Source organism: Pseudoliparis swirei, chromosome 9 (genome assembly GCF_029220125.1).
Source record: "Pseudoliparis swirei isolate HS2019 ecotype Mariana Trench chromosome 9, NWPU_hadal_v1, whole genome shotgun sequence".
NCBI classification, from domain to species: domain Eukaryota; kingdom Metazoa; phylum Chordata; class Actinopteri; order Perciformes; family Liparidae; genus Pseudoliparis; species Pseudoliparis swirei.
The window spans coordinates 11989819-12003131 of NC_079396.1; the positions used below are offsets into that span (position 1 = coordinate 11989819).

The 13313-nt window shown below is 49.1% G+C and overlaps 1 protein-coding gene across 3 annotated transcripts in view; it reads right to left on the bottom strand.

Moving 5' to 3' along the window:
- rerea (arginine-glutamic acid dipeptide (RE) repeats a) overlaps positions 1 to 13313 on the bottom strand; it is a 94580-nt gene that overhangs the window by 64076 nt on the left and 17191 nt on the right. For 2 of the 3 annotated variants that reach the window (XM_056424264.1, XM_056424263.1), the window contains exon 2: positions 6148 to 6658. The exons of the other annotated variant lie outside the window; for it this stretch is intronic. In XM_056424264.1, coding sequence (XP_056280239.1) covers positions 6148 to 6514 — 367 coding nt within the window. In that variant the 5' untranslated portion in view covers positions 6515 to 6658. The remainder of the gene's footprint in view (positions 1 to 6147; positions 6659 to 13313) is intronic. 3 annotated transcript variants of the gene reach the window in all.

Consider the following 13313-nt stretch of genomic DNA (forward strand, 5'->3'; position numbering starts at 1 on the left):
ACTAATCTGAATGAGATGACATGTTTCGGAGGAGTCAAATCGAGGGAATTAGGGTTTAGTGTCCCTTCACCTCGTCGGCACATTCATTGAGAGGGGCCAGATATCTGTGTGTGCACCCCAGAGCACGTCAGCAGGCAGAAAGAACAGACAGCAAGAGTGAAAAAGAAAGGCGGTGGTAAAAAAAAAATACCGGCTCTAGTTTAATCATGTGCAGACAGCAAAGCGAGTGTATTCTTCGAACGTCAGAAGCACATTTTGAATTCACCCTGGGCACTAAAAGTTGACTACCTCAGGGGCCTCAGAGCGTCTATAACACGATTCTCAATGAATGCGAAAGTTAAAACCCAGTTAGAGCTTCGGACTCTTCCGTTTAAACAAAAAGAGAAGGCAACGGCGCTCGGGGAAGTTGTGTGGGGAGAGGGGAGAGGGCGGGGGGGGACCACGCGGTTCCTCCGGGGTCTGCCTGGCTTGTTCAACATTCCTGCCATGTTGTGCATTTGGAAGCGGGTCTCCTCGCTCAAGTGGGGAAGTGGAAAGGGGAGGGACGAGAGGTCTGGCTGTGGCGGGGGTCTGCGTGGGGGGATGGGCAGTTTTCTTCGGGTTGAAGTGTGTGCTCTTTGGATGGATGTAGCCCTCGCTGTAGGAGGGAGGGCCACAGCAGGGCCTTTGTAGTAGAGTGCTCTCACTCCCCTTGCAGCTGTTAAGTTTAACTTCTTCTCCCCGCCTCTACCCGACAATCCGCTGCCGACCGCCACGCCACCCAGAAAGATGGAGAGCGAGAGAAAGTTCAATACGTTGACACCGGGAGATAATCACGAAACCTGATCCCGGCGGTCACCGTTTGTCCAATTACATTGTCACTGCCGAGTTTAAGCAACGTAGTATTCATTGTTAGACACACACACACACACACACACACACACACACCAATTTACTCAGCTGCAGCTCATTGTCCAGCCAGCCATCCTCTAATGGCTGCCGAGCATGTCTAATCTAAAACACACCTAGCCTCAGCAAAAGAGCCGTGTCCTTCTCTCCTTGTGTCAAGCGAATAAGATGCTATTTAATTTGCTGCAGCATTCTAGCAGAGGGGAGGGGGACATCGGAGACAACATCAGCATGGCTTTCTTTCTACAAGCCGCCAACAATGGAAAAGTCTCAATGTGAGCACAGTCATACATGCCAATGTTTTGTAAACAGTGGTGGGGGAGGGGGAGTGTGGCATGAGATCAGCTAAACTCAGCGAGAGCACGAGCACATTTAGGACGCAGGCGGGCTGATGAAGCCAGGAGGAGTGTTTGTCTCAGCGTGCTTGCAGGTGGTTCGTGTTAGCCATGAGGCAGGACGCACCTGCATTGTTAAAAGGGGGGCTCGGCTCTAACTGGGCACAGCACAAATGCGCAAACGGACACACACACACACACACACACACACACACACACACCCACACAGCAGAGTAGTGCACAGCTTTAACAAAGATACCCCCCTTGAGTGTACTGATCCTAAAATTAAATAGCACAAGGAATGCAATAATGGAACCACAGGGGTGTGAGGGGACCCGAGGGCCAAGAGACAGAGGGAAAGTGGTGTCATTACTGCTCCAGCCTGGGCAGGGACGACCAGCTGATGACCAAGTCAGCCTTGTGCCACTTCCTGCCGGGTCAAAGCCTGGAGTAACAGACACTTTGATTCTTCCCCGGCTTTCCTTCCTCCGTCGTCATCCACGAGCCCAATAGCTCTCCCTTCTTCTCACTGGAAAAGCAGTGGGAAATACCTGGCAAGCGATACCATCATCTCTCTACAATAGGGCCGGCCTCCAGCTGACTGAGCTCCATGGGGAGAACAGAGGCTCTTTGACAACCCCCAGCCCCCCTCTCCTCCTCTCCCTCTCGGCTAGCCCACGCTTTCTCATTTAGCAGTCCGGCAGGTGGTTGGATTTCACTAAAAAGCCCTTTTCCCAGAGTCTCTAGCGTGGGGGGAGATGAGCGAGCAGAGAGGGCTTTTTAAAAATAGATCTATTCAGTTAGCGACAGGCTACAGATTTACACCGCTGTGTTTCAAGACCAGATGACTCCAAGGGCTTGTCCCTCGTGTTAGCTGGACTGGAAGCAGCAAACCGGTGGCCGGCTCGTCGAGCTCCAGCCTCCGGTGCCTCCACTCTAGAACAACCAATCGAACACACACTGCACCACATTATACGGATTCTCAAGAGGACAACAGACCTCGCTTCAATGTTGTGTTCCTGTAAAGGGCCATTCACTATAGTCGGTATGAAATAAACGAAGTAACGTCACAAAAGTTGCTAGTTTAAATGTATACAGTTATGTAAGGTACCTTACATTACAACTGATTTTTAAAAGCCCTAAATTAAACTCCAAAAGACAAAGTAAAATAGTCAAATTCAAGCACTTTCAAGGCTGTTGAAGCCTTTATCATCACATCTAACTTTAAACAAATAATGCAGAATTAATTTATACCCACAGCCATCAATGTGGGTCGACACTTTGCGTATTTGATCGGCTGTTCATATTTACTAAATTGTTGCTAATTTCCAGAGTAAAGGGCCTTTACTACCCAGTAATGAAAAATGACGCAACGTATTTGCAGGGAAGCATTTCACATTTTTATATCAAAACTATTCATACCGGCAGTGACAAAATCCACAGCAGTTGCAACACTTGTTCAATAAAACTTTAGTGCTCATTGCAACTCATTCAATTCTTTTACTTTCTGATGTAGGGGGAGGAGTCGAGGGTTCATCGACCGTGTGTAGCAATCAAATATGACAACGTTATTGTTTCATTGACAATACTGAAATGTTTTGGGTTTACATGGGTTGATGAAAACGCCAGATTGTCTTGAAAATCAAGCATTCTTGAAAGAAATATATTTAAGTTCAAGCGTATTGCTGATCTTGAAATGACGATTAAAATGAAACATATTCCAAACTTTCAAGACTTTGTACGAATCCTGTGAAGGAAAATACACTTGAAATTATATTTGACACTTTTTCAAAATTCACTTAATGTATATTAAACACAAGTATTATTACATTTAAAATGTATCACTTAAGTGATAAAAAAAATGCTGTCGTGTGACTAAAAGTTGGTCAAAAGGTTGAAGAAGAGAGGGAGGGCTAGTTATCCAGCTCTACGTGTGTGTGTCAGACATACTCCAGATTACTGTGTGTGCATATGACCCCCGACCCCCACCTCCCCCCCCCCCCCAAGGGTTCTGTTGTGGCTGCAGCAAGAAGCGCCAGCTGTCCATATCAACAACTCCCCCAACACTCATACACACAAGGTGTTTTTCGTAGACTAGCCAGTATTATACACAACACAGAAACGTATCGCCTTCCACGACGACGTGATTGAATCTCACCATTGTCGTCCTGAAACCCAGCGGGTTGGCCGCGGCAGCCATGTTGTGTGACATAAACCGAGATAGAAGGGCAGGAGGAGTGGAGGGAGGCAGGTGGTTTCCATTAGCTCTCTCCATTTTAAACAGAGCAGCCAGCCAGTCAGTTAGGAAGGAAGGAGACAAGGAGACATGCTATGGCAGCCAGCCGCCTGCAGCACCAAGCAGAGTCCAGCTGCAGTGGAGGGAAGGGATGAGCAATGTGGATCGTATTATGAGTCTCTGTGTGTGTTTGACCCAGCCTGTGTGTTGAAGGAGTGCTTTTCAGAGATAGGAGCCGGGTCTATGACTGTTAAAAGCATGCTTTATATGCGTTGGTGTGTGTGTGCATGTATACGTGCAGAAGTATACTTGTGAGTGTGCAGAAATACTGGTTATCAGTGTCCTGTGCATGTGTGTGTCCTGACAAGTGTTTTGTGCTTCTAGGGTGTCTCCTATTGATCCACCGATGGTGGTGTGTATAATCTCCAGAGAGAAGATCTATAATCAGGGGTGAGGTGGTGGACGAGTGCAGCAAACAGGCTCTGGAGGTGTCTGGCCAGGCCTGGGGAAAAGGTGAGAGCTCAGCCACAGGACACTGATCGATTTGGCATGTCTGTTTGCATCAGGCTGTTCGCCCCAGCAGCCGACTCCGCCAATGGCCTGGGACAAAGTCCCCTGGCTAACACCACAGACGCACTCCTCCATCCCTTTAAAGCAGGAGCAGAGCTACAGCTAGCTGCAGGCCCACCGACTGGCCGGTTGCACACCCATCCAATCGATGTGCACTAAGCCGCCTGAACCCATCTTCAAGGGATAGAAAGGCTGAGCAGAGAGATTGGAAGGTGGCTGCAGATTGGGAGTGTGCAGACGGTTTCACTACTGGCTTACCCGTCATGTCTTGCGTGATGACATAGGCCTGCATGTTTCTAAAGCTCCCTGTGTCGAAAGCAATCAAAACACTTTTTGGGTTCACAATTTCTTTCTGATTATGCACCGCTTACCATCAACAAACTCTTTCCTCTTCCCATGTCTGGGGCGGAGCAAATCCCTCTCCAGGGGTGGTTAGTTTTACATATTGTGTGTCACGAGACGGCTATAAAAGGATTTAACATTTAGTAAAGCATAATCCATTGCGGGCTTTGTGCCTGCCTAAGCTGCACACATCAAATCTGATTGCAAGAAGGCTGCTACCAATGACCAGGCAGGAGACACACACACACACACACACACAGAGGATTATCACTTGAACAATGAGCAGAGGAGACAGCAGGAGGTCAGTTGCTGAGGTGGAGGAGCTTGTACATTGACAATAGGAGGTAAATTACAAACTGGTGTACTAGTGCTGGGGCCACCCACTCCCATATCTCTGCTCATCCCTAATCTAAACCAATCGAACGGCAGCCGTCTTTGTGCAGGGAGCAGGTTGTGACACACAAGCCGCTCCGCTCCAGACCTGTCAAACTAATTGAAGGAGAAGACAGGAAACATAAATATTCCCCATCAACCAGACACTGGCTGTGCTGTGCACTCGGATGTGGAAATATAAATATTCGGCGGGGCTAATCCACTGAGACGGTCGACTTTGTTTATGCGCCTTTTGAACGTTACATTGATGTGACTGACTGCTTCCGTCCCCTCCTCTCCCCCTCTGCTCCCCCCCTCTCTCCGCATGGTTAAGTATGAGACAAAGCGCTGGTGCTCTCTCTATTAAACATGAAATGCGGCGCACAACATGCTTCAATGGAGTCTGTTGCCGAGAGTTAGAGAAACAGAAATAGAGAGGGAGCAACAACAAGATTAAGTTACTGCTTGCTTGAGGACTTCTGCTGATACCAGTGCAGACAGAGATAATTTAGCCAGAAAGCTCACGCAGCTAGATGGTTAGTGGGGGAGGGGGGGGGGGGGGTCTGGCTGTTTGACGGCACCTACTTGTAAAGTCGTGTCTTTCCTAGTTGAAAAGACAAAAAGTGTTTGTGTGAATGTGTTTGTAGGCAGGCCTTTGGAGAAGACAATAACAAGACAATGACAATAACAATAACACACTGGTTGTAATTTCCTACCCCGTCACACACACACACACACAAACCATACACACTACTTGACCTTCTGCTAGCTGCTCGATAAAAGAAAAGACACAGCAGCAATCATTTAGTTTGCCGGGCGGATAGCACCGAGCACGCTCCACACACGACCAGCTCGTCGGGCTTCTTTCCGACAGCGAGTGTTGACATTCTCCTCACTAATACAACCCGTTTCTAAACAGCGGGTGAACGAGAGGCCGTGTTTACAGCTGCGGAGAAGGTTGCTTCTCCTTTTAGCCTCGTGCATCAGACGTAATAAAAACACTGTAGCGCAGCTCAAACATCCTTCCAGGAAACTAGAGCTCCTTTCGGCCCCAGAGGAGATCGCATGCGTTCAGTGAGTCGGATGGTGTTGGGATGAAATCATTATCATGGCTGTCGTCACGATCACATCATCTAGTGAAGCACCACTTTGCTTTATTGACTTGGGTCAAGACAAAGCACAGAATGGGTCAACTTGGAATTGATTGCATGACGTATTGGCCTCCAGCCGGAGGAAGTGCTTCTGCTGTGAGAGAGTTGCTCCTCTGGTGAATCTGCAATCCCCCAGCAGCATATTGCACCAGAGATGACTGCTTCTCTGAGAACCAGAGAATTGATCTTGGATTCATCAGCAATGCGTCTCGAGTATCCATGCACACTGAGATCAGCCAAGACGAGGACTCACCTCCGGGTCTGTAAACAACATCGTCTTCTGTGATGAAGGACGTGATTTCCCCGTTCTCCGTGCGCTCGTAGCGCGACTTCCTCTTGGGCGTCTTCTTCTTGCCCTTCTTGCCGGCCTCTTCCGCCGTGCCGAGCCCTCCGCCTGCGCTGCCATTTTCGTTGTCCTCGTCCTCGCTGTGGTCGCTCTCTGCATAGTTCTTGGCCCCGCCCTCCAGCGTACAGCTGCGTCGAGGCCTGGAGCTCTCGCTCTCGCGGTCGCCCCGGTCCCCGTCCAGCCGGCGCGACTTACCGGACTCTCTCTTGTCCCGGTCCCTGTCTCTGTCCCTGTCCCGCTCTTTCTCCCTCTCCTTCTCTTTGTCGGCCGTCATGATCCGCCACGTGCCTTCCTCAGTCCTCTCACGGCTGGGCCTCCGTGAAAGGTAGACTGTGAGCCTGGGCTTCAGTCTTCTGAATTTACCAGTCAAATCCAGGGAAAATTTGGCCACACCAACAACCCCAGTGTTTCAGAAAAGCTGTGGACAAGAGAAGAGGGACAATTAGCAACTCGTCATGCTTACAGTAAAGAAGCAACATTTTTTTAAAGTGAAAACTATTTTTCTGTGCAGAAGGAGATATTTTGTGAGTGAGAAAAACGAGAGTAGATCCTAGAGATCAGCCAGCTGTGCAGACGCTTCTCAACACCACAGGACTTGTTGGCACTCCCCTCCACAACCATGTATACTCTGGAGAGCACCGAGTAGCTTCATCAAAGAGAACCTCCAAGCTTTCTGCTCAAGCCTATTTTCATTATTTCAGTAATGCAGTAAAATAGAGTTATTAAAGGGCAAACGAGTGGACAAAGAGAGCGAGAAGGACATGTGCTCCATGCACAGCGTTTGTAACACAATAAGCTTCAGGGGAGTCGTAACTGAACACGCATAAAGAGGTAGTGCTGCATTGAGGAGACGGCTGGCAGCCAATAGAATTCCTCAGAGATAATGTGTCGAGGGGCTTTTCGGCACAAGGCGCTGCTTCCCGCTTGCGATGCCACGGCCGAGACACAGCAGCAACGTCAACGACAGCGCTAACTGGCTAGCAGACCATCTGTGCTGACACGAGGCTGAATTCTACTCATCTGTGTGTGTGTGTGTGTGTGTGTACTCTGGCTTACTGGACAGCACCTGACCTCACCGCAACCCTCTGCCCTGTCTGGCAGTCACCACTGTGTTAATGTGAAGTGACAGCTCTGGGGGGAAAAACACGGCAATCCACTGGGTGAGGAAAGGGAGCCGAGAGAGGCGGAGCCAGTCGTTTGCCATGACCGGTCCACTGCCCCTTTCTCCTGTTCACTCAAAAAGGAACCCCGCGACCACTTTCTCGTGCCATCATGAAATCCTCCATGAACAGCGAAGTGGGCAAAGCTGAAGCAGCACGCCGTCGGCACCACACTGCCACGACACACTGTCCCTACAAAGGAGGCGTCTCATTTACTGCCAGTGTTTACCCCGCCACCCCCACTGCAACAAATTAACTGGAAATAGTTATTGCAGCCCCCAGAGGGATCAGAACGGGCAATCGGCACCCGCGTTACCATGGAGGTGGCAGCAGGGTGGGAGAGGGAAGCATTAGGAGGAGGGAGCGATTGAGCCAGGTACAGCCGACTCCGCTTCGAATGAGAAATGATACAGCAAGTCTGCACGTGTGTTTATTGTAAAGGCTCGAGAGAATGTGATAAGGAGAGAGGAAGGTGGAAAGGATTTTGTTAGACACACACACACACACAGTGACGCCTGTTTGACAACGGCGCTCCTCAGCAGCGGGTGCTGTCACCTCATGAGCAGACACCAACTGACAGGGCAGCTGCTCTTGTCGTCGGCTTCAACACAAACACCGGGCCTGATTAAACCGCAGCCTCCTCACAGCCCCATTAATCACCTAATGATGAGTTACCACGGCGACCACTGGGCCGCCGGCATGACACATATGCAGGAACACATTCGTGCATGCGCAGGACGCAAGGGCTCGGGAAAGTTGCAACCCGCATGTGCGCGCGCGGAGACACACACACACACACACACACACACAACGTGGATACACACCTCCGTCGGTGTGCCAAAATACAGACTGTGCCCCCTCCTGTGTCCATATCCAGCAGCATGTCTCAGAGGTGTGAGGAACATGAAAACATTGATGAAGGTACCATTTGATTGCACAGCTCTAAATCCTGGGAGCTGCCAGAATCTGTGTGTGAGCTAAGCAGCACTTCTCTCCTCTAATCAGGAACATAAGCCTCTTCCACTGAGAGCAGCGAGGCCCCTGAACTGTTGCAAATGGAGGGCCGGCCCATTCTCCTTTGATGTCGTGGGCTGCTATGAGCCTCGATAAGTATCTTAACAATCTAGGTGCTATTAGTTTGCATCTGGAAACACTTTATACACAACTGCCTCGTTCCAAATTCTGTATCTCCAATTACCTCGCTGACGTTATAATAATTGTATTTGTTTATAAAATTCCCCACACAAGACATGCGCTCGCTCATAATTGTGCTCAGGCTTTTACTCGTCAATTAATGTCTGTGGTTAATTTGTTGCACGTCGGTCGCTGCAGTGTGACGCAAAATACACGAGCGATTTGAAGTTGAACAAATTCAGTGAGTAAAAAAGGAGTGATTCAGTGTGAAGCAGGAACACTGTGGCAATGAAATGTCATAATGTATTGATGGCAGACACGGAAGAGAGAGAGAGAGAGAGAGAGAGAGAGAAGGCTCTGTACACACAACCCGGGAAACAAAGTGCTCAGTAGAAAGCAGCGCCGGCTGCCTGGCCAATGAATAACGCTGTGAGGGGGCAGGTGAGGCTTGGAGCTATTACACATCAATCACTGGGCCAGGACCCTTTGAAAGATACCAGCTGTCTTAATGGGAAAGAGAAGGAGGGGGCAGTGGCTGGAGAGGGGTTGAGGGGCGTCCCAGCCAAAGTCACCTAATCCACCATTTACATTACTGCAGCGGAGTCAAGGACTCGGAGCCAGCGGGGCCCCGCTCAAATACATTTCTCTTTTCCGGAGCTGTATAAATGAGACCTCTGGCCTGAGAAACCACAGTTTGTGGCTCGATTAACACCTCATCCCCCACAATGGCCACACAGCAGGTTTCTGTTCCTAAACACAGCCTGTTTACCCCCGCTCCCTGTCTTCGTCTCCTGAGCAGCATTCTAAAGAAATCCATGTTTTATTCAGTCCAATCGCTCTCACATGTACCCAAATCCATGCTCATCTCTGTCGTTGTAAATTAAAACCCGTCTATGGATAAACATCCACATTAACACGCTGCGCTTGAGTACCTATACAGCTATAGGTTTTTTAAAATTTGTTATCCCTCCACATTTTTGTAAATGAATATGTTGTTATTTAAATGAGCAAAAGCTGGACGTTTTTATTCATCCAGCATTTTGTAGAAAACCTAGACTTTTCTACATTAAAATGCTGAATTGATTCGAAAGACACTATAGCCGCTCAGTTTTGGGAGAGGGACGGAAAAAGTAATTCATGGCATATTCAATTGGAGAATTATGAAGTAGCGAAATGTGATTGGCGAGGGTTTAGGGCTGGCTTTGCGGAGGGATTGAATGAAACACTCGCATGAATACAGATTAGAGGAGAACAATGTTAGCATGAATATACACAGGGCTATTAACAATGAGGGCAACTCAAATTGATCCGAATAAACCAGCCAGATCCTCAGCAGTGGACGGATCCGAGCTGTGCTGATGTTGAGCTGCAGCAGGTTTTCGTCAGCTCCAATCCATTACTCAGTGCGATCTAATCTAAGCTGCCATCCAAGCCCCGTAGAAACAACAGCACAATGAAAGGCTCAGCTGGAGGCACGGGGTAGGCCACTTCATCGGGGATTCTCTGTGCTCTCTGCACGCGGCCTGCTTTGTCTTACCTGGTGCAATCATGGCTTGCTTTATTCTCGGAGGCCCTCTCTGTTTTAGCTCACATCGGCAGGGCAAAGACACTTGTCTGCTCCACTTGTTTTTCAATTCACTGATGAGTAACCACATCTTTTTTTCTCTCCCTCTGCTCAAGCTGTGCTCACAAAGGCTCTTTTTTTCGTCGGCATCCGGGGTTAGTTTAGTCGGTAAAAGCCGTGCTCGAGAAAAGATAGCTTGGGGCTTTCCAACATTTAAGCCTGCCGCGAGACTCCGATAGTAAAAAGGCAAAGCGCCGCGGCACAAAAACCGCTTCTCATGCAAAATGACACTGTGCAGCATTAAACTATCCCCGCCTAAAAACATGAAGAGGATTTTACAAACTCTTCCAAGGGTGACAGTAGCAGAGGTTTACCATCTTTCTGCTGTATAAACCGATGCCCACTAAGACAAACACATTCCCTGTCCAACCGGCCGGAGGTACTTTCAACCACAGACACGCGGATCAGACTGTGCGCTCCACACGGGCTAAGCCTCTACTCCATCTCGGCAAAAGCCTCCTCTAGTCCCTGTCGGTGTGCTCTCTGCAAGAGCTCCAAATGGCCCTGAGGGGGTAGCTCCACAACCCAAGATGTCCATTATCTACAGGGTCTGTGAGCACGACTTCATTTCACAGCCTAATACCAGTTACTTCCAGACACAGTCCCTCTCAGCCTGCCACGTTTGTCGGGCGGGAGCCGAGCTGAAGGCCATTTCAGCGGCTCCGACTGCCTATGGGCATCTTGTTTAGACACGGCTCCAGAGGGAAATGCCAGGGTTGTCCATTGTCACCTTTCCCCTTTCCGCTGCATGAGGCACTCTTGAGAAATATAATTGTGAGCAGGCCAGTAATGGACCTCTCCCAATGTGTCATTGATAAGAGGAGCAGGAGAATGTGAGCTATGTGGCGGCAGGAAGCGCGATCATGAATGTGTCTCTTAATTGAGTTTCCCTGTAGATTTGTGAGCTGCTTTTTTCCCTGTGTGAATAGAGTGCCTGATTTGAAAGGATTCTTTGTGTCTTTCACCTCTCGAGAGGCTCTGGCGATTCAATTTTTTGGTGAATTATGCAGTTGTAATAAAAATGTACCGAAAGGTAAACCTGAGGTCAGGAGAGGTATAAATATGCACTGGGGACACATCCAAGCCTGACTTGCACTTAAAAATATTGGTTTCATATATGTATCTTCAAACACGCGTCTCGATAAAATGGAGCAGAGCTGTAAGCAGGGAGAGGAGGAAGTGAGTTACATGACATGTTCATGTCAGATGTGTGTATGGAAGAAGAAAAAAAGTGCTTTTGTCATCTGTTGGAATGAAAGGGCTCTTGAGATTTTAATATTTGAGCACTCAATCATGCGCCACTTGCACTGATATCCTGCAATCAAACATCCCCCTCCTCTTCCTACAAGATCTGCCTATCGGTTTAACGATTGTATCCGTCAGTTTGACTCCAACTGGTAGTGCATGTGAGCGTGGGTGAGGAGGAAATGTATTCATATGGTTGCTCTACATCCTCCAGCTCCTCTAATCACTATGCCACGCAGAGTGATGGGCCAACACAGAGGAAGACATAACATAAATAGATTAGAGTGGCAGATAAGACAGCTCGGAGGTTTCAGACCGGCGGGGGCACTGAAGGATGTCTTCGAGAACAGCTCCCGAAAACAAAGCCATTAGGTCAGTACACAAAACCATTTTTTCCGCCTAAATTATTGAGCTATGTGTCGGAAAGCGCTGCTCCATTCTCGAGCAGATGGTCGGGGGAGAGGGGAGGGGGGGGACAATCCCTCCATTCAACGTGTTATAATGATCCGAGCCAAAAAACACCTCCACCTCCAGATACCACAGGATGGTATTACCTCTAATTAGGAAGGGCTATTATTTCATATGCAAACGCCTCTCCTCTAACTACCAACTGCCACCCAACCAACCATCACGATTGACGGCCCGTGCAAAATAAACACAACAAAGGATTTTACGCATTACATCCCCTTTTGTTGGTTACCCTCCGTGCTAATGTCAGCCGTCTCAAACCGCGGCGAGGACTCACGAGACGGCGCCGGCGAACGTTCTCCAGTTGGAAACGTGTTTGTTCAAGGAAAAGGGGCGGCGTCAGAAAGCAGCCAGCGGGGGAGGTGAGTGACTATCGGGGAGTGGAATATTCAGTGTGGCGTCCAGCCTGGTCATCCACCATCTCAGTCGTGGAGCCCTCTGCAGTGCGCATGGGACGCACACTATGAATCATGACTCTGTAGGGCCTCCATGTGTTGTAAATATTGCCTTATTCTGGATGCGTTTCCTCTCCCTCATCAAAGGGAGAAGAAGAAAAAACAGCTTGGGGGAAGTGGCCAGGAGTGATGAAAACACTGCTGGAACAAGCAGGATCTGAGCGCAGAGCTCCCCTCTGAGGACAGCTCATAAAACATGCAGCAGCTGGGACCGGGCCTCTTACAGCAGTGGCATTTAATGCACCCTGCCACAAACACACACGGGCCACACACACACACAGGTTACAAATACACACCATTAATTTAAAAGTGTCGGCAGGAGTCAGGCCGTCTTGGTTTACGACCTGGACCACGAGCCAATACTTAGTCTCTCACCTAAAAATACACCGCTGCAAAAAAGGTCGCTTTCTTTCCGAAAGCATTCGCAGCGGGAGCCGAGAACAATGGGCTTTTTGGAAAACGTGAGAATAGAAGCTGGATATTTTGCAGTGCACTGTCGTGATCCACAGATTAACTCTGCCTGTTCATGTGTGAAATGGAGACGTGTTCCCTGACTGATAGTGTGCTCTGCCTCAAGCAAACACAAGCTGCATGTTTTTCATCTTTCCAAACACCTAGCAACTGCGATATATTGGATTGCTCGTCGCATCCTTCACTGTGCGGCACGGTGACGCTTTAGAAAAACACCGCCCGGCACTGGAGCGCCTCGGTCGCCAAGTGGTGACGGCAACGTCCCGGTTTCAGTTCTGGCCGTGGGACCTTTGGTGGATGTCATTTACCCCCCCAACTCTACACTGTCCTCTGTCACCCGCCATTAAATCTTCTAAGAAAATAGCAGCCAACACAACATAGCGCAACATTTTTCTGTCCCGACGGTGAAGGCAGCTGGCTGTGCGGCCGAGTTGCTGTGAATAAGCCTCAGATATTCTTGGAATGTTAATGTTCGGCTTCGACCACGGCCGTCTCCCCGACTGCTCCTCTCACCGC